Here is a 19339-nt window from a genome sequence, read left to right as displayed (position 1 = left end):
ATTAGGCCCCTCATCTTCCTGAGCAGGCCGGAAATCTAGGAATATCTTCCGAATGCTACCACCAAGACGATGTTATGGTTGCATTGAAAATGACGACAACGGACGGCAGGGGCCTTGTTGTGACTTGTGAATCCCGCTTCATCCCGTTTCATATGGTGCGATGGAGGGGCATCAAAGCTTTGCGTGGACATGTTGTTTGATTCCCGGGGAATACGCTTATGCAGAGTTCTGACTAAACCATAAGGTCAGCATGAGCTCCTTCGTGTCTGGAGCAGCGAGTACAGATCCCTACCTATTTCCATGTTGAGTAAACGGGGTTATGATTTCGACTTCCTGCACGAGACGAAGGATAATTCCTGACTAAGCACAGGTTGGATGAATTTTGGGAATGTTAGCCGCCTTCCAACTATTTCGAGATTCGGCCTTTTCTGAAAAGGGGTTTTCCGCCGGGCCATTTCTCGGTTACGAATGGAATCGCATACATTAGGGAAGTGTGCTTCCTGTATTCGCAGACAAACTCGCGAAATAGGTCGGTTCTGGGGTCTCGGTAAATATTCAAAGTTGCGGAAGGATTTGAACTGGTATAGGCTAGTATTACGTCTTGTAACAACACCGGTTTTTTCGAAGCCTAAATTCTCTCGCAAGCAGTGCGTACGGATCCCCCAAAGATTTGACAAAACAAAAGCTCAAGAGGAGTTGATCATTGTGTTGCAAGGGTTAGCATCATCGGACCCTTGACTAAACAACTGAAATTAGTCTACCAGCCCCAGATCAGGAAACACACCGAGAAGATCGTAGTAGACCCAAAGCTTGTGCAGATGTACCGGTCAAGGCCAGTAGGCCCACACTAAGGTCCTATTTCCCAGAGAGAGTTGTTCAATGGGAAAATTCCGTTCCTTTCGTTACGGCAACCATCCTAGTTGATGCAGGGGTCAATGAACTCCTGACATTTCGTTAAGATTTTTCTGCTGCCGTGTCTGCATGGCAAAGTGGTTGGCCGCGGGCATTTGTCGTATGCCGGCTAGCTTTGGCAAGAAATCACACACGTGTTGCAAAGTAAGTGCTCCGGCAGTATGCAGCAACCGTGACGTCTACCACACATCAGTCTTCCAGGAGTATGATGGCAATCAGGTACTGGAATCGGGCTTTGGCCAAATTGCGAGCGCGAGTTGCAGCCAGAAAGGGATTTCAAATGACCGAGAACACTTTGCTAGGTGATATACTCCTTGTTTATGGCTAAAATCGCCGCACATGTTCATGGCCAGATGCTCAGGACGCTGATTCAGCCAGAGGATTGAATGAACACCGCCATGGACGCTCGACCACTTCATGCAATTCTGCGGCAGGATGTGCAGAGGGTGTCTCTTCAGCGTTCGGGAATCATTGACACTTCGTTAATGACACTGACACCAGGTGTCACAGATATGATATCCGAAGCAGTGAGCTCACCGTCACCCATGAATACCATCTCTTTGACCTCAGGAAGTGCACATGGCGTTGTAGCCTCTGTTTAGGTGACTTATTGATCACAGGGCAGGTAGATAGCATCAATTCAACGCCAACAACCTGTTGAAGTTACTGTCCTTTTTCGATGCAGAGAGGATCCAAATTGATCTCATCCTCAAAGGATTTATTGAGTGGACTTCGGCCAAGAAATCCTCGGATAACGTCCTGACACATTCTATACATGCTCCGAAAACGAGTCTGGGACAGAGGATCGTCAAGCATATCAATGGCCCACTCATACCTTGCAGAATTGACCCTCGGAAAGGTACACAGAGCGCCATGGATGGTTTGGTCAATCCGTCAATTCTAGATTCCCTCTCCCGACTCTTTCTATCCCCAATCCATTTGCAGGAGGCGTTACAGCATCTGCTGAACCTTTCACTCATCACGAATCTGCATTGCAACCCTCCTCTGGAGGTGAACATGCATGATTTAGTGCAATTTATGGTTCAGGAAATGGACACAGATGTTGAATCCACATCAAGTCTCTTCATGCTTGCCTCATCAATTGTGTGCAATGCTTTACGGCTCGTGGAAGACAGAACATCTCCTGAATGCTGGTCGCAGCACAGGTGCATGTGGCTAGCTTGCTGCAGTCGCAAACGCCCAACTCACATATGCTGCTCTCTGAGAGGCAGTTCGACTGCACTGATTGAGGAGACAGAGCCTTTCCGCGACTAGTTCTCTTCTCGGACGAATCTTTCGTCCCCCGGATTCCAAATCAGACCACCGTAAAATATACAAACGAGCCACAATGGCCGCGAGACGGCCTGTAATGTTTGTCGCTGAGCTTCAATCCGCCCATCGATGAAAGACTCCATATATGGGGCAAAGTAGTGGACTTTATTGTGATAGAAAGTCGATGCGCATTCCCAACTGCGCACAATGCCCGAGTCATCCATCAAGAAACGCCTGCAGATCTGACGGTCTGAACTCCGATTCGCAAGCTAACGATCGCAGATATCGACAAACCCATCAAATTGACTGCGTGAGCTTCATGACGACCCTTTCTGTCGGCTGAGCTCGAGCTCGAAGAAACAAAAATGGCATTCTGGAATGTATTGCACTTGGCGATATCAGCCATCAAGCCTCCCAATGTCCAATCCAAAGTCAGAACAAATTTCCCCATGCGTTTAAAAGATGGATCTGCAGAATTCGAGATGGACGATGTTGACCCATTGTCAGCGCCACGCTGCCATATGCTTGTGGGGGTGGGTTGTATGCTAGGCTACAACAGGCAGCAGCGCTGACGGACATTGTTTAGATAGGTATATGGATGGGCTCTATCATGCATTCATTTGGAAAGCCAGAGCGCACTCTTTCAATTCAAGTTTGCACAAGACGACCAGGCTAGGTGCCCGAAGACGGTCTGATATGTGTTGTGGATGGTGGAGACTATCCCTTCGTGCTGAGATCGTGAGATTGCTGGACCGATGGCTTTAATGGATGCAAAGATTTTCTCGTCCCTAGACACCATGGGTTCAACTTCAGTAGCCCGAGGATGACCTCTCGTATACCACCGACTTAGGTAGACGTGTGAAGTACCGATGGAATCAATGTCCTTGCAAGGTACTTGCCCTCTGGTGGAATGTCCCCCAAGTATAATTTTGGAGGTGAGTGGTGAACACAGGGCGGCAAGATTTTTGACCTTCTTTGGCATTTGAATCTGCCTGGCAAAAAGTCAGACGGCACGCATCTTGAAAGTGCCGCTCTACAAGACTTGCTTTGACCTTGACATTCCCATTGTCGCACAGATCTCGAGCGCTTTCTGCCTCGAGACCGCAAACACCCTCACCACCACGCTCCCCTTCAACCCTCTTGGGACCCTTTTCACTTCTCCCCTCCGCATTTCAATTTTTGCAGCCGGATCTGCACTTGATCACTGCTCCAAGTCAACACTTCGGAAGACGACTGTCACCCTTCTCCTCAACGTCAGTTCCCAAAGACGCAGTTACGCGAAGAAAAAGATGCCTCCCAAGAAAGCTATCAAGGAAGAAAAGATCCTGTTAGGCAGGCCGGGCAATAACTTGAAGAGCGGTATCGTATGTAGGCAGAGCCGGCAGCAAGATATTTGTCCGCAAAGGATGTTAAAAGACTGACAATCATGTCGGCAGGTTGGACTGGCTAATGTCGGCAAATCTACTCTCTTCCAAGCCATCACCAAATGCTCCCTGGGCAACCCTGCCAACTTTCCTTACGCGACCATAGATCCTGAAGAGGCTCGAGTCATCGTCCCTGATGCCCGGTATGATTGGCTCTGCGCACACTACAAGCCCAAGTCCCAAGTTCCAGCGAACCTGACAGTCTATGATATCGCCGGTCTGACTCGAGGCTCCTCGACCGGCGCTGGCCTGGGAAATGCTTTCTTATCACATATCAGAGCCGTCGACGCAATCTTTCAGGTCGTGCGATGTTTCGACGATGCTGAAATCATTCATGTTGAAGGAGACGTCAACCCAACTCGAGATCTAGACATCATCTCCGAAGAATTGCGATTAAAGGACATTGAGTTCGTGGAGAAGGCCAAAGAAAACTTGTCGAAACAGACGAGAAGAGGTGGTCAGAGCTTGGAAATGAAGAAGCTAAGGGAAGATGAGGCCACCGTGGATAAGATCCTTGCTTGGTTGAAAGACGGTAAGGATGTACGGAAAGGTGACTGGGGTCCAAAAGAGGTGAGTTGATTTTTTTGGTCGTCTGAAGAACACCCCATGTCGACACGGTTATCATGATGAACAAGAGCAATTAGCTCGACATAATCCCAGCTCTTCGACAGCAGACTCGTTTGACATCTCACGTTTGAGACTGTTATGAGAGAAAGTCCAACCCTGAAGCCACGCTGTCCCCCAATTTTAATCTTCCTCCCATTCAAAAACGTGGCTGACGGACATGGCCCCAAAAGGTCGAAGTCATCAACCCCCTCTTCCTCCTCACAGCCAAGCCCGTTGTGTACCTCATCAACTTGTCGGAAAAGGACTATCTGCGGCAGAAAAACAAACATCTGCCCAAGGTCATGGAGTGGATCAAGACCAACGCAGCAGGCGACCCCGTCATCCCCATCTCTGTCTCATTCGAAGAACGTCTGGCCGCCATGTCGGAAGAAGAAGCCAACGAAGAATGCAAAAACCTCGGCACCAAGTCTGCACTGCCCAAAGTCATTGTCACGATGCGTCAAGCGCTGAACCTAGCGAGCTTCTTCACCACAGGTTCGGACGAAGTGCGGCAATGGACGATACGCAAAGGTACCAAAGCACCACAGGCCGCTGGAGTAATCCACACGGACTTTGAAAAGACCTTCATTCAATGTATCGTGTATAATTACGAGACATTGAAAGAGTATGGTGATGAAAATGCCGTGAGGGCAGCTGGAAAGGTCATGACCAAGGGTAAGGATTATGGTAAGCTCATCTCTGTCTCTCTCTTTCATTTCCTTCGATGCTAACCTTGTGGGGTTACAGTCGTAGAAGACGGTGATATTATCCTTATTAAAGCTGGTGCTGCAAAGGCTTAGAGGTCCGTTGATTATTCTCGTCTATGAGGCGCGGAAATCAAGTTAAAGGTGGAGCTCGACTGAGCGGACCCACTCGAGGCTCGTTCGCTGCAACATTCTTGCACGCTCATGCTTTCACGGCCCGGTCAACATGGGAATGGACTTTTAACCAGAGGTACCTGAACTGAGCAAGGCCATTTGAGTCAACTCAAAATCGGCGAGACCTTCCTGCTATTACCAGAGCAATGCTAATAATGCCATAAAATTCGCCCAGTCAGGGACAAATTATCGTCGTCCAATCCACAGCCAAACAAAAGAGGCAGCTAAAACGAAGAGTTTTATTCCCGAATCTTCTCATTGAATTTCCCTGTTAGAAAAGGAAATTCCTGTCCGACTTCTGGCCCCGTTCGTGTGCACAAGTACTCGGGCAAAAAGCTCGGGAAGAGTAAAGGAGCATGGCCTTCCATCTTAGCTGTAAAATTGTCCCATCAAGCAAATACCCACTCCTGGCTCCACCCCTCGTACTTCTCTAACCACTTACCCCCAACCACAATATTATACTCGTATCCACCCGCCTGACTTGCGGACTCTCCATTCTTGTTGGTTGCACAGGCGGCGGATGATGTCTCGCAATGTCATGCTGAGAGCCAATATCTCCGAAGAACCAGACGGCGAATTTCGGCACGAACATAGCTACGGAAAGCGTGTGGCAAGGCGCATCACCGAAGCGTGCATAGTAAACCCGGCCGAGGCGTCTCGAGAGTCAAAGCACGCATCAGGCCCATCGCGGAAGAAACAGAGCAACCCGAGCTCAAAGTTCGAGAGGCGAAGGAGCGGGCGTTGTAGTCAGAGAGTAGGGTGGCAGTAGAAGAAGCCACTGTCGAGTCAAGATCGTGCTGTGGTAAGAGAGGGGTTGGTGCCCATATAGTCGAGCGAATCATGGTATTGAAGATGTGATGTTCGAGGTAGTTGGCCTGCACGATAGATATGAGTGCCTCTTGATCGAAAGAAGTGAAATGGGCTATGTTGGGAGCTTGTACTCATCGCTGAATGGTTTTTCATTGAAAAAGATCCAGGGATACCGGTGCTTCCTTTTCCAATGGAACTTCAACTGTCTCATACTCAGAATGTCTTTTGGCTCCTCATTGCATGCTAAACTAACCAGTACGGCTCGGGGTCGTGATGAGAAAAGCCTCGGTGGCGGTCCGCCTCCCGATGTGTTCTGTGTTCTCTTTCAGCCATCGTTGCATAGGAACATATCTTCCTTCTGCCGGGCCCGAGTCTATGGGTTGCAGGATATCCTAGAACGTTTTGTCCTTTCGCCTTTTAGCGGGTAGTTGTAAGAGAGGACTGTGCAATCCAAGTTGGCGAGGTGGTATGACGAGGATCCATCGCAAGGTGCTGGGATTAACGTGTCGGGTTCTGCTATAGACAAGTCGAGGTGAGGTTATCCGGGATCTGGCTGGCTTCCATTCTGAAAATGATCGATATCAGTCAGGTCAGGATATAGTGGTCTCCACAGAGCTGGAAAGTACTGTGTTTGGAGGAAGGGCCTGGTAGATGAGTGAGGTGAAGCGATTCATTCTCATCCTGCACTTGAGTAGAAAGGTCAGTCAACTCATTCAGTTCAACCGCTAGCAATGTGCACCTCAGTTTTCATGTCCAGTAAACTTATTCCGCGAGAGCTCCCAAACCATTCACCTCCCTGGTGATTACAATGTCCCAACCTCATCCGGATGCCACATATCTTGATCGCTTACTGGAGGGTCCCCTCCCACCAACACAAAAAAGGTTTTTCACAATCCCTTGCGCCGACGTGAAGATATCAAGGACCTTTACAACGCCATCTGATCTTGATCCTCCATCGACTCCACAATATGGAGCATTCTTGCATAAGGTACAATGACGCGTTGAAGATCTCGATGTTTTCCTGCGATAAGTCAGCGATTGCACCTCGATAATAGCGGGTCGAGAGATAACATACCAAGTAGCAAGACAACGTCCTTGAGCAGTTCTTCTCGAGACCATCCGCAGATTGTCTTGGAATCTTCTTGCCAATTGCGGCCCTCTACGACGTTCATGGTGGCCGCTGTGCTTTCGCCTTCTTGATCTGATTGCTCGACGATGCCCCCGATCAATGTACGAAGAAGCTCCTCGACTTTTAATCTTAGTCCTTCCGCTCCCAGGCGTTTCGCATACATGAGCAGGTATATCCGAAACTCGTCCTTCGCACCGAGCATAAGTGCCGCAGCGATCCGGTTTTCCAGATGAGCTATTGAAACACCAGACTCAAAACTCTCGAAGCCTTCTCGGGACAACAAAACCTTGATGATTCTCTGCAAGAAGTACGCCCGACCACGTAGAAGTGTTTCTGCCGTCGTGTTTCTTTCAAGCCAAGGAATAATTCCAGAAGAAACCTCTACGGTCTTGTCAAAATTGCTTTTGGCTTTTGAAGACTGAATATTGCCCACTGAAGAATCAGTCGTATTCCAATACTGACTGCCGACCGCCCACCAAACTTCGGACAGACGCTGCCAGCAGTACATCTGGGGTGAGTACGCATAGCCATCACCATTCGATAAGCTGATGATGATACGCCCTTCAGAGTTCAATCGAGCTTGGGTGATAGCCGGGGTCCCTGTTGGATGAGCAGTAAGAGAATGAACTGCTGCGTCAAGCACCGGAGCAAGTGACACGGGGGGGTGAGGTGAAGACAGGGTCTTGACGTTCCAGACATAACACATACCCACGGCCGTGATACACAGCAGCCAGGAATTATATGACGCCAGAATAACGGGCTGGGCTTCCATCACCAGGGCACTGTTCAGCCGTCGGCCGTAAGGCGTCCAGAGGTATATCGACCCAGTCTCGTCTGCGGCAGCCCAGAAGTTTTGGTTTCCAGTGACGAGGAGAACCGCACGCGGGAGGAAATCCTGCCAGAGCGGCTGGTCTTTTCGGGTAAGAGTAATCCGACAAGGCTCTCTATCTTGTGGTCTTTGAGTTAGAGAAGCGCCCGCCGGATTTCGAGCCTCGAAGACGAATTCGACTCTCGATTTGCTCGCAGCGTCACTGGAAACGTCACCTGGATTCCCTGCTGGATCGATACCTTGCACAATGTGTGCTCTAACTTTGGGAACCGCGAGTCGAAGCTGACTCACACTCAAGGCCTGGTTGGCGACGGCCGGTCGAATGAAATCTGGAGTGACCTGTTGCCCACTCGGGGTTGGCTGAGGTTGAGCCGGGAGTAATCCATCGGCGCCATTCACAACAATAGGTGTGGCTCCCTTTTGGCTCGCAGCCACTACTCGTTTCTCGGTGGTGCCTTCTTCCTCGCCTTCTATGTGCGCATATTTCCTCTTATTTCCGAGTAGAAGAGCCGCTAAGCCTCCCTTGGGAAGACCATCAAATGGCTTCGACAGGTCCAAAATCGACTGTGGTGCATCAAGCGTCTGTACATTCGTACTTGCACTAACAAGTTTCGTCTGGGGCAAAGAAGACTCAGCTCCGCCAGTTCCAGACACCAATAATGGCCGTATCCTCTTTTTACCATCCTTCGTGATCTCGACCCGGTTCTTGAGTCGATCGAGTTTGGCCTGCGTTTGATCGTCTTGTGCCTTCGCCGCTGCATGACCATTTATGGTTGTTTCCGTCCCATTTGCCAGGTTTTCTGTCGTCGTAGCACCATTTGTCGTCGAAGTGGCATTTGCCGTAGCTGGTTGAGAGGAATGGAGATCACCCATCAAGGCCCCCATTCGCCCTTCCACACCCTTCAGTTCGCCTGCTTTACTCATCTCCTCAAGCAATAGGGCATCTGTCGTCTCCGGAAAGCCAAGTCCCTTTCTCGAAGTGCCAAACTTAGTAAGCGACCGGTCATTCTCTTCAATCGGACGAGCATAGCCTAATTCGCCGGGCTCAAACATGATGGTTAAGATCGTGCCATCCAAAGCCGTAGCGAAAACAGTCTGGCCATCGGGACTCCACGCTAGGTCAGAAATGGGTTTGTTGGCGACATCTTGTTGCACGACAAGGGGTCGCGGATTATTCGTCGTCCAGATACTCAAGCACTTGTCCGCTCCTCCACAGGCGATTACCGTCGTATGAGCACCGACATGACCCTCAGACAATGGTCGACTCGGTGGCTCTTGTCCATAGAGTCTGGGGGAGAATGCACAAACTTCCACCGGGCCTTCATGGCCGATCAAGGTGGTGTCGCCGTCCCATGTACCTCGATTGATGATAGCAACGGCGCTAACGGGCCCATTGACAGCGTTGGCAGCGGCAATATGTTGTCCGTCTGGGGCCCATGAGCATCTTCGGAAATATGTCGTGAGGGGGGAGTTGACAAAAGGCTGAACAATTGTCTGCTCTAGAATAAAATTGTTCACCGCGTCGTGGGTGGTATAATTTTGCGTCGGAGAGGTAAATCTGAATATTCGAATGGACCGGTCATCACTGGCTGTAGCAAAATATTTATTGGCAGGATCGAAAGTAATGCCCTTGACATGACTGGAGTGATTTGGCAGCGTCTTCAACTTCTCAAAGGTAAAGCCAGACCATACCACGACTTTCGAGTCCAGGCCGACCGACACCAGGATGGTGCCATCGTATGACCAGCCCAGATCTTGAACATCATTGTCATGACCAATCAGTCTTCGGAAAATGCGCCAATTTTCGACCGGAGGTGCCTCGTTCGAACCTGGATGATCTCTCAGCGCAAATATTCTCTCCCAGAATGCCATCTGATCAACGAACCAAATGCAGCATGACTCGGAGGACTCGGGTCAAGTGTGTATATGCAAACAATCTTGTCATCGGCCCCGGAAGCCAGAAATTTCCCTCCAGGTGAGAATCGAACCGTATGGATCGTGCCGGAGTGGTAGCTCATCGACGCCAACTGCTTAGGCTTGTCATATGTCGCATTTGCGGCGTTGTAGATCGCTTCCGTCGACCATATTCGCACATAGCCGTCTTGAAAGAGTCAGTATGCCCGTTTCATTCCGACACAGTAGAGACAATAGTGAAAAGGCGAAATTAAACATACCACCGGCTGCAGTGACCAGGCGTTTGCCGTCCGGGGAAACGTGGCAGCTATAGACCTCGAAGTCTTTCTTTTCGCCTATTGATGTCCATGGTTAGCCATTTCAACATTCTGCGAGGATCATGCGACTGTATTGACGCGCTTTGTGACGCGTTCAGGAGGATCGTTGTCTACGAGCAGGTCGTACCTCCATGCGTGAGCCAGATTGGCTTGATGATATGCATCGCGAAACTATCCCTGCGGCCGTCGGAGGAGCATTGCGAAGGGGAAAAGAAGGTTCACAGTGGAGGATAGGACAACGCGAATGACAATGAGATTGAGGAAGTCGGACAATGTATTAGTGTGGAGGAGAAAAGCGAGGATTGTCGTGTTGGAGCGAAGAGCGATGTCCATGTCTATTGTCTGGATATCGGCTGCAGGTTCGCAGTTTGGGTTTTGACATGCCCAGCATTGACCAATAAGGCTGAGGATCCTCGAGGGAGACTCTGACATTTTCAAAGGTTTTACTATTCAGAATACTGGCTTGTTATCTTATACATCGCTACGGACTTTTAGAGACCTGTTTCTGATAATACACGCAGACGCGCCCTCGCCCTCGCTCTCGTTGAATTTTGAAGGAGCAGAAGGAATTCTCGCTTTTCCAAATATGAATGATGTCCCTCCCGCCTCAAGTTCTCGACTCTCTCGTCTTCTCGAATCCTTCAAGAACAGTATGAGCGACCTCTTTCGCATCTCCTTTCTGGGCCGCTTCAATCACCTCTTCACCGACATCTTTCGTGGGTGCCGCCACGGCCATAGGTTCCATGCTCTTCTTTTGCCCCTCATTCACCTTGCTATAGACAGCCATAGCACTAGCAATCATACCACCAATATCGCCAACATTGCCTGGAACCACGACTGCCGTACCTTGTTTAGCGAGGTTACTGAACGCTTCCACATACTTCTCCGCGACGCTCAGACTAACGGCACCTTGAGCGCTCGCTTCGCCTCGTCTGATCGCATTTGCGACAGCATCAATCCCCTGAGCTGTCGCCTGCGCCTTCAATAGGATAGCTTCCGCCTCACCAGATGCCATATTTATTTGTTCTGACCTCAAAGCCTCGGAAGCCAGAATGACCGACTGCTTTCGACCTTCAGCAATGTTGATCGCACTCTGCCTTTGACCCTCTGAGTCCAGAATTTCAGCTCTCTTTGATCGCTCGGCGGTAACTTGTCTGTGCATGGCAGCCACGACGCCGTCCGGCGCATGGATATCTCGAATCTCGTATCTCAGGCACACCACACCCCATTCTTGTGCAGCTTCGTTGATCGCTTGCGTAATATTTGCATTCAGATTTGCTCGTTCTTTGAGGACATGATCTAACGTGAGCTGACCTATTTCGGATCGCATCGTGGTCTGCGCAAGTTGTGAAATGGCGTATTCAGCGTCCTCGACGCCGTAGCTAGAATGATCTTAGCCAGCACTCACTCCCTCGCGAAACGACCCTGGCAATATACCTCGCTTTGTATGCATCGAAGACCCTTGTGTATAGCACACCATCCAGTTCTAATGTGACGTTGTCCGCAGTAATGGCGCTCTGGCTCGGGATCTCGATCGCGGATTCTTTCAAGGACTGGACATATGCAATACGCTTCCTCAGACGTTAGTTCTTCGCTCTTCCAATTCATCGCAGGTGATTCATACGTCAATGATTGGCATCAGAATGGCCAACCCAGGTTCCAGTATCCGATTGAATCTCCCCATTCGCTCCACAATCCAGGCAGTTTGTTGAGGGACAAATCGAATGATGGTATTTGCAGGAAGGCTGGACTGTCGCTGAAAGTAGGTCGGCCCACCAGAAGAACTTCCGAGGCTCATCCCCGGAGGACCAGGATATGATAGATTCGAATTTGTCGTGAACTGTCTCCGGCTCCGTACTATCATAGGCGAGCACGCTAGCATAGCAGATGGAAGATCTTTATATCGACGTGTAGGGGGTAGGAGGGAGCCCTGGCGAGGAAGACTTCGCACAGCTACTTTCGAAACCTCCATAATAGTATCTGGTACGACACAGCCGTCCCGAAGGAGGAATAGGTAGTATGCGGTTGCGAGAGAGGGAGAATAGTTGCGGACAAGGCAGCCGAAGAGACGATCTCTTGTGAGGACCGGTTGTCCAATCAAGTGGTAAGGTTTGCGCCGAAGCGGATCTACGTTTTCCCGCACAAGAGGCCTTTCTTTCATTTTATATTTCGATTTGCCGACGAGCGTTGAGTTGATTTTGAGTAACTACCTTTTCCACCTTTCCTTCCCCTCCAACACACGCACAATTCTTTTTTGAACAACACTGGCTGGTACGAGGATATTGAACAACGCATATATTAACAGCCAATAACAGCGTCTTACTCTGGGTTGGCTATTTCATATGACCGGGAATTCAGGCCAAGATATCATCACATTGGTGGAAGAGGCGAAAACTAACCACAAGTTCGAAATCTCTTGCAAAGTTGGGAAATTAAGACTCTGGGGCCAAAGTCCAAATTCTTCTGTACATATTTCACGGAGTGGGAAACACAGGCCGGACGACCCTGCCCGAAAACACCGTACCCGCCAAACGAAAGTGTGGATATCATTTTTGAATTTTCCGTTCGTTCGGGCTACTGTCTGTACCAAAGCCTCGTGATCCGAGTATGTCTCACTGAAATCCTGGTTAGCCATGAGAAGACCAAGGGGGGGAGAGAGACAACATACTCTTCTTCTGTAGCTGGAAAATGCCATACATCAAGGCCTCGCTCGTTGGCGGACACCCGGGAACATAAATATCAACCGGGACAATCCGATCGCATCCCCTCACGACACTGTAACTATAATGATAATAACCACCTCCGTTCGCACAACTTCCCATACTAACAACCCATCTGGGATCGGGCATCTGATCATAGACCTGCCTCAAGGCGGGAGCCATCTTATTCGTGAGAGTACCGGCCACAATCATCACATCACTCTGTCTGGGAGAAGCTCGAAAAATAATTCCAAGACGATCTTGATCGTAGCGGGGTGTAGACAGGTGCATCATTTCGACGGCGCAGCACGCAAGACCGAAAGTCACAGGCCACAATGAGCCTTGTCGTGCCCAATTGGCGATCTGGTCCAGTGTAGTGAGGGCATATTGCATGGCGCCTTGTTTCTTCTCTTGAGAGGGAAGGGGCACTTCGCGACGAATGCCACCCGTTACTGGTAATCGCGACGTATCATCCGAGGTTGGAGCCGGTGTAACAGAAGTTGCGGATTTCGAGGACGAAGAGGAAATCGAGGCAGCGGGAACTGCGCGAATTAATGAGAAGGGAGCCGTGGTGGAAGCTGTGGAATTGTCAATTAGGACGTTCCCAAGGTCGTGCCAAGGAGCTTTTGACGTTGAAGTTCGTACCTCGGAGGGCTCGAGGAGCCACTGTCCTCGATAGAGACATCATCTTGCTAGAAGAGGCGACGTTACTGTCAAAGAGAGGGGAGATTTGGACGCTGAGAAGAACCGAAGAGAGCGTCGAGGAGAGGAAAGGACAGTTGTAATTGATAATACCTCGCTCGGGGTTCGCTCCACGGAGCAAATCACATTCCAAGCTCGTTCATTGGCTGGTTTTTCCTTCGTTCACAGCCCTCCGAGCGGCGATAACTTTTATCAATACTTTCAACTCCTACCAAGTCTTTGACCTCTATTACTTGATGGCTCTCAATTCGGCGCCAGCCATTGCTTGCATTGGCATCATCGGCAAACATGCAAGCCCATTGCCGCCTACAATCTTACTACCTAAACACTAACACTCTCCTCAGGACAACCCGCTACACATCTCTCTCTTCCCGCCGCACGAAGACGAAGACCTGGATATGACGTTCCTCCTCAACTCCTGCCTAGACATATTCGACATCCGCTCACAGACCAAAACTGTCGACCAAGACCTAGGTCTTCTACAAGCCATTGACGAACGACTCGCTGCGTATGGCTGGCTCACGAACACGGGGATAAAATTTATTATTGTAGTAGATATGATGGGCCGCCCACCAGCTCCGGACGAAGACAAGAAATGGTTTCCGCCCGTTGTAGGATTGAGAGATGCTGACTTGAAACCGGCTTTCCGCGCCGTTCAGACGGCATATATCCAGCTCATGCTGAATCCGTTCTACGCACCTGACGACCGAACGCCTCTCCAAATCGCCAATTGCGGAGGCAAGAGCCCCGAGATCACAAGCAAGAGATTCATTAATGAGCTGCAAAGAATAGGGAAAGCATGGACACCAGGAATCGCCAGCATATGAAAACACTCCATCAACGGCCAACCAGGACAAAAATCCACTATGGGCTCAGAACGTGTTCATGCTGCCTTCACAGGGACGAATCATGGCTTGAGCTCATCGACCGAGGCATCGATCTTGGCCGCAGTCTCTCCCACCTCTGCTGCAGTCGCAGCAGCTTCCTGCTCTTCTTTCGATGGAGTCTTCGCCAGAGGAACCTCATTCATCTTAGTATCTGGATCTGCCAGCTTCGCAGCCTCTTCGGTAACAACGGGATTATCAGCCGGGGAAGCCGCGGCGGCCGTTGGAGCGGCAGTCTCAGTCATTCCCTGATTCTTGATATATTCCAACACGGCCTCCAAAGTCTTCGCTGGCCCTGCCTGATCCCAGAGACGAACGACACCCTGTTTGTCAATAATGACAACGCCTCTGGTGGTAGATTTGCCGGCGCCAGGCTTCTTCATGCCAATGGCAGACGTCAACGTGGCGTTTGGGTCACACTATAAAACTCTGTATCAGCTTCACCTGAACGCCTAGATCAAGGCACGTTGGGAAGGAATAATACCAGAAGCGGATAAGGTAGATTTTGCTTGGTGACGAAAGCCGTATTTGCCTTGGGACTATCGGTGCTCAGTCCATAGACGGAGAGAGATGCTCCAGTAATAGGGGCATAATTGTCGCGGAAGAGACATGCTTGAGTTGTGCCTATAATCAATCCGTTCCCTTAGTCCTTGCTCGTAGCACAATTCAAAGAAGGTGTTAACTCTAATCAAACCCACCCCCCCTCCTTTCCTTTTTTTTATGAGGAGTGTCAGACATTTGATAGCACTTACATCCAGGTGTACTAGCCTTGGGATATGTGAAAATGACCACACCCGCAAGACTCTTCTCCAACAACTCCTTCAGCGTGACATCGGTCCCATCATTGGTCTGGACAGTGCCGCCGAACCCATCGAGCTCCAGTGTCTCGCCAACTGTAATTTTCCCACTGACTCTGCCATTGGCGCTTCTCACAGCGACGTCGGGGATTGGAGCAACGCTGGTGAGCGGTTCTTTAGCAGGAGTAGTGCCATTTTTCTTCCCACCCTTTGAAGTGATGGTTTCTTTGGCCTTGTCAGCTGGCTTTTTGGCGGTGCTGCCACGTTTAGCTGTTGGAGGTGGCGTGGCAGTCTCCTTAGGAGGAGGACGCTTGCGAAGCTCAACCATTGTAATGTTTGAGCAACGTATGCTAAATGGAGTCGGAATATGCGTTCGTAGAGATGTACCAGAGCTACAGTGAAGTCCACAGAGACCGTCACAGGTGATCTATTCTCTTTTTTTAAAAACCAAGTTAGCCCTGGGTCCAAGGCCAGCACTCCGACCACAGAGGGGGGCGCGAAGAAATAGACGTGGGAGCTGGATCTGGTCAGATAGTGAGTCGTGCTGGTCTCCTATGCTATTCATGAATCCTTTCAAACTATTCCTAGTTTTTCCAATGTCAGCAATTCCTACATCATGACAAGGCTGAAGCGAGCTGCTGTATGTGCTCTGCAAGTGTCATCATTCCTGCGATGGAACGAAACCTCAATGATGAAGGAACTAGGGAAAGTAAAGACTCACGCTCTACTCCACGCGATTTATATGGTCATCCCGGGCCTGCCTGCAAATATTCTTACACCTCCCACAGGAATGCAGACGATTCCTCTTTGGCCCATAGACCCAATAATCTGCAATTTGACACGAGCAGAGCACAAATGAACGCCGACTCACCAACGACACCCGAGTCTTGAATATTAATTACTGAACAAGTCTCATACAGGATGTTCGTATCTCTGCGATCCTAAGGCAGCTGGAGTGCAGAGGTTAGCCACATTTTCTCGAGTCCAATGAGAAAAGGGGAATATAAAGGAAGCGCAGCGACACAACCGATGAGATAGGGCGACAACTAACCGGCGACCTGGTGATCAGCTTGTATGGGAGAGACAGAGGAAGTCGGTCTGAAGTTTCCAAGGCCCTTTGTCAACCGCAGCTCACGTTTCGAGGTCCATTCGATTCGGATACTGGTTCGTCGGATGTCAATGAGCAGTCAATTGGTAAGCGAAAGGGAAAGGGAGGTCGGCAAAGACCGTGGATGGTAAACCGCAGGCTGGGAAATGCAGGTTTACATTTAATTGCTGACCTAGCCGCTATCCAGGATCTGGATCTGCAAAAAGAGGTGCGCCTTACTTGACACTGTGGTAGTCAGCGAAAAGAGCTACCCCTGAAACAGATGCATTCTAACTTGTCTCAGAACCTTGAAGTTCAATCTTCAACCAGCGAAATGGCCTGTCACTCGAGTGGCTGGCAAGACAAAGTGGCACCAGATTGAGCCAAAAAAGTCAGAGCAGCTTGAGTGGCCCATGCATCTGTCCCCCCGCAGATGCACATTGATCAACCGAGAGCCTCAACTCCAAGGCCAAAGAGCTTGCTTACAATCGTCACAGGCCCACTGGCGCCTCGAATATCAGAGTCTGCCATATGAGAAGGCGCCGTGGTGGCTGATCACTGCTCCAATCAGTTGGGAAAAGGCAGGCTTTTTTTTTTTTTTTTTAGCACATTAATACGATTCGGACTAGCTAGCCAGATCTGAGGCTTGTTTGCCTCGTCGCTAATTATGTTATTTCCTCAGAAAGCAATGAGTTACTGTCCATAAACCTCCCCAGAAGCTGCCCCTAACAATTCCATCGCCAGCTTCTGTTTCCTTCAAATTTCACTCGAAGTCGCCACAGGGATTCAGAGCATCTCCATGCCTGGGACGTTTTTAAGCCTAATTCGAGCTAATTTTCGTTCCTTCCCATGATCTTATTCGATGAGACAGTACTCTTTATTTGTGCATATTCGTGAAGCCAATAACAAAAAGGAAAACTTGCTGAGGTGTATGGAGAGTTGGTCGTGGGTGATTTCGAAATAGATAAAGGGTCGATATTGGACCGTCGTGGTAGAGCAGGCCGATAGTTGAATCAAAGCTCTCATATCAGTCCTGCGTGAATGGGCAGCAGTGGTGCTGATGTACTGTCGTATGTCGCTAAACTTCGTTGATGTCTGATGTCACATGCAAGCGTGCTCATGACGAGTCGACGAGTCCCATAACTCATTGGTAGTCGTTAACGTATTGCATGTGGAGTTGAGCAGAGTGGCCATTCAGATAAAAAGTCTGCGTTGTCCCATATTTCCGTTCCGGATTTGCCATGTGCTAGAGCAAACCCCGCGCCGGATCCGACATACCCATTGTGTTGACATAAATGTCTTCCGAGTTGGAGAAACGAGTTCAGTGTCGAGCACACGAAGCCGTCATTCCGATTCAACGATAATCGCCGTTGCCAGTGGTTATCCTTGTTCCGGAACGAAGCCTAACGTCGAAGACTAGAGATTAGTCAGATGCCATTGTAAACCTCTACGCAAACCGAAGCAGAACGCAGAGGAGATCCCTTACACGGAACCGAAGGTTTCAGTACTCACATCCTGTCACTTCCTCCCTGGTCGTTGCCGCTAGTGCCGCGTTCGATGACCTTGCGTCGGGAGCTGGATATGGCTGCTGGTTTGCCGGCCTGGGAAGCATTATGAGGGGTCGGAGCCCCCGTCGCCGCCTGGGTTCCCGTGTGGCCCCGTCGTGGCTTCTCCTCTTCCTCCTGGGTGGGTTGGTTTCCGGCTGCCTGGGCAATGGCCTGAGCGTTCTTCTGGTATTTGTAGACAGTCCAGTCAAACACGTAGTCGTACTGGAAGGATTCTCGAACAAAGAGGTCCCGGAAGATCTTTCTCAGGTAGGAGTAGTCCGGCTTGTCATCGAAGCGGAGGGAACGGGTGTAGTTGAGGTAGATGGCAAACTCATTTGGGAATCCACGGCAAAGAACCTCGGTGGGGGTGGTCATCTTCTTCTCCATGATACGATCATACTTCTGTTTCTTGGTCGCAGCCTTGAGGCCCTGCCACGGAAGAGAACCACGGCAGAAGTAGAGCATGACATAGCCCAAAGATTCCATGTCATCACGACGAGATTGCTCGACGCCCAAGTGAGTGTTGATCGAGGCATATCGCGCCGTACCAGTCAGATTCTTGTTCTCACGGTATGGAATATGGAAATGAGTCTTGGGGTCACGGTATTTCTTTGCCAAACCGAAATCGATGACATTAACCTGGTTGCCTCTCTTGCCAATGCCCATCAAGAAGTTGTCTGGCTTGATGTCGCGATGGATAAAGGACTTGGCGTGAATGTATTCGATTCGAGAAATGAGTTGATCAGCCAGAAGGAGGACAGTCTTGAGGGAGAATTTGCGGTTGCAGAAGTTGAACAAGTCTTCCAAGCTAGGGCCGAGAAGGTCGAGAACCATGGCATTGTAGTCACATTCAGTGCCGAACCAGCGGACAAAGGGGATTCCCACCCCGCCAGCGAGAGACTTGTACACACGGGCTTCATACTCCAACTGGGGGTGTTTGGCCTTGACGGATTCGAGCTTGATGGCAATCTCTTCACCAGAGATGATGTTGGTGCCCAGGTAGATATCGCCGAAACTGCCGCTGCCAATCTTTCGTCCAATACGGTACTTGTTACCGACACGCAAATCCTGCACAGAAGGTATCAGTAGACGAACATTTTCTGATATGATTTCAAGGGTGATGTTGTGCTCCAACTCTTGACAGCCGAGTCTCAGATCTGAAACCAAACATCGCAGGGCTATCACATACCATGGTCGTCATCTTGACTGTATGGCAAGCAGCAGGAAGGCTGCAATAAAATCGACGAGGGAAGAGGTGATTCTAGAGGGAAAATAAGGGCGTTGGAGGATTTCGAGTGGTTTGCGGGAGGGTTGTGGACGCAACGCGAGATTATGTCGATCTCAGCCTGTTTTCACGTCCGTTAGCAGGGGGCTTGTGAACAGCAGACAACGAGGACGTGCATCAAAGTTTTCAAAGCTGCTGACTGGCCCTTCAAGTAGGTGTGACCATGCCGGAGCTCTGAGGCGTAAGAATGGGGTGAGAAGAAGAGGGAAGAGGGAAAGAAGAAGTTGAGGTGCAATTGGAAGTCTGA

At 50.0% G+C, this 19339-nt stretch overlaps 7 protein-coding genes across 7 annotated transcripts; 2 read left to right on the top strand and 5 right to left on the bottom strand.

The window, feature by feature from the left end:
• Nucleotides 1–3473: 3473 nt before the first annotated feature.
• Nucleotides 3474–5014, top strand: Z518_05819 (GTP-binding protein YchF; the record flags this gene model as incomplete). Its single annotated transcript, XM_013416630.1, has 4 exons — nucleotides 3474–3548; nucleotides 3621–4178; nucleotides 4406–4901; nucleotides 4962–5014. The coding sequence occupies 4 exons, from the start codon at nucleotides 3474–3476 to the stop codon at nucleotides 5012–5014; spliced, it is 1182 nt and encodes a 393-aa protein (XP_013272084.1).
• Nucleotides 5015–6828: 1814 nt separating this feature from the next.
• On the bottom strand, nucleotides 6829–10255 carry Z518_05818 (protein HIR1; the record flags this gene model as incomplete). Its single annotated transcript, XM_013416629.1, has 5 exons — nucleotides 6829–6923; nucleotides 6978–9689; nucleotides 9746–9961; nucleotides 10035–10109; nucleotides 10219–10255. 5 exons carry the CDS (start codon nucleotides 10253–10255, stop codon nucleotides 6829–6831), a joined length of 3135 nt encoding a protein of 1044 aa, XP_013272083.1.
• A 443-nt stretch (nucleotides 10256–10698) lies between these two features.
• On the bottom strand, nucleotides 10699–11955 carry Z518_05817 (uncharacterized protein; the record flags this gene model as incomplete). Its single annotated transcript, XM_013416628.1, has 3 exons — nucleotides 10699–11473; nucleotides 11529–11662; nucleotides 11716–11955. The coding sequence occupies 3 exons, from the start codon at nucleotides 11953–11955 to the stop codon at nucleotides 10699–10701; spliced, it is 1149 nt and encodes a 382-aa protein (XP_013272082.1).
• A 710-nt stretch (nucleotides 11956–12665) lies between these two features.
• Nucleotides 12666–13478, bottom strand: Z518_05816 (NADH-ubiquinone oxidoreductase 19.3 kDa subunit, mitochondrial; the record flags this gene model as incomplete). Its single annotated transcript, XM_013416627.1, has 3 exons — nucleotides 12666–12706; nucleotides 12760–13368; nucleotides 13436–13478. The coding sequence occupies 3 exons, from the start codon at nucleotides 13476–13478 to the stop codon at nucleotides 12666–12668; spliced, it is 693 nt and encodes a 230-aa protein (XP_013272081.1).
• Nucleotides 13479–13890: 412 nt separating this feature from the next.
• Nucleotides 13891–14319, top strand: Z518_05815 (uncharacterized protein; the record flags this gene model as incomplete). Its single annotated transcript, XM_013416626.1, has 1 exon — nucleotides 13891–14319. The coding sequence occupies one exon, from the start codon at nucleotides 13891–13893 to the stop codon at nucleotides 14317–14319; it is 429 nt and encodes a 142-aa protein (XP_013272080.1).
• An 80-nt stretch (nucleotides 14320–14399) lies between these two features.
• Nucleotides 14400–15501, bottom strand: Z518_05814 (uncharacterized protein; the record flags this gene model as incomplete). The annotated part of the gene is made up of 3 exons (XM_013416625.1): nucleotides 14400–14795; nucleotides 14861–15000; nucleotides 15129–15501. 3 exons carry the CDS (start codon nucleotides 15499–15501, stop codon nucleotides 14400–14402), a joined length of 909 nt encoding a protein of 302 aa, XP_013272079.1.
• A 2267-nt stretch (nucleotides 15502–17768) lies between these two features.
• Nucleotides 17769–19008, bottom strand: Z518_05813 (uncharacterized protein; the record flags this gene model as incomplete). The annotated part of the gene is made up of 2 exons (XM_013416624.1): nucleotides 17769–18875; nucleotides 18997–19008. The coding sequence occupies 2 exons, from the start codon at nucleotides 19006–19008 to the stop codon at nucleotides 17769–17771; spliced, it is 1119 nt and encodes a 372-aa protein (XP_013272078.1).
• Between the last annotated feature and the right edge of the window lie 331 nt (nucleotides 19009–19339).

Source organism: Rhinocladiella mackenziei, assembly GCF_000835555.1.
Source record: "Rhinocladiella mackenziei CBS 650.93 unplaced genomic scaffold supercont1.4, whole genome shotgun sequence".
In the NCBI taxonomy this organism is placed as follows: Eukaryota; Fungi; Ascomycota; class Eurotiomycetes; order Chaetothyriales; family Herpotrichiellaceae; genus Rhinocladiella; species Rhinocladiella mackenziei.
Note: the sequence above shows the minus strand (reverse complement) of the source record. Positions and strands in the feature narration are given on the sequence as shown.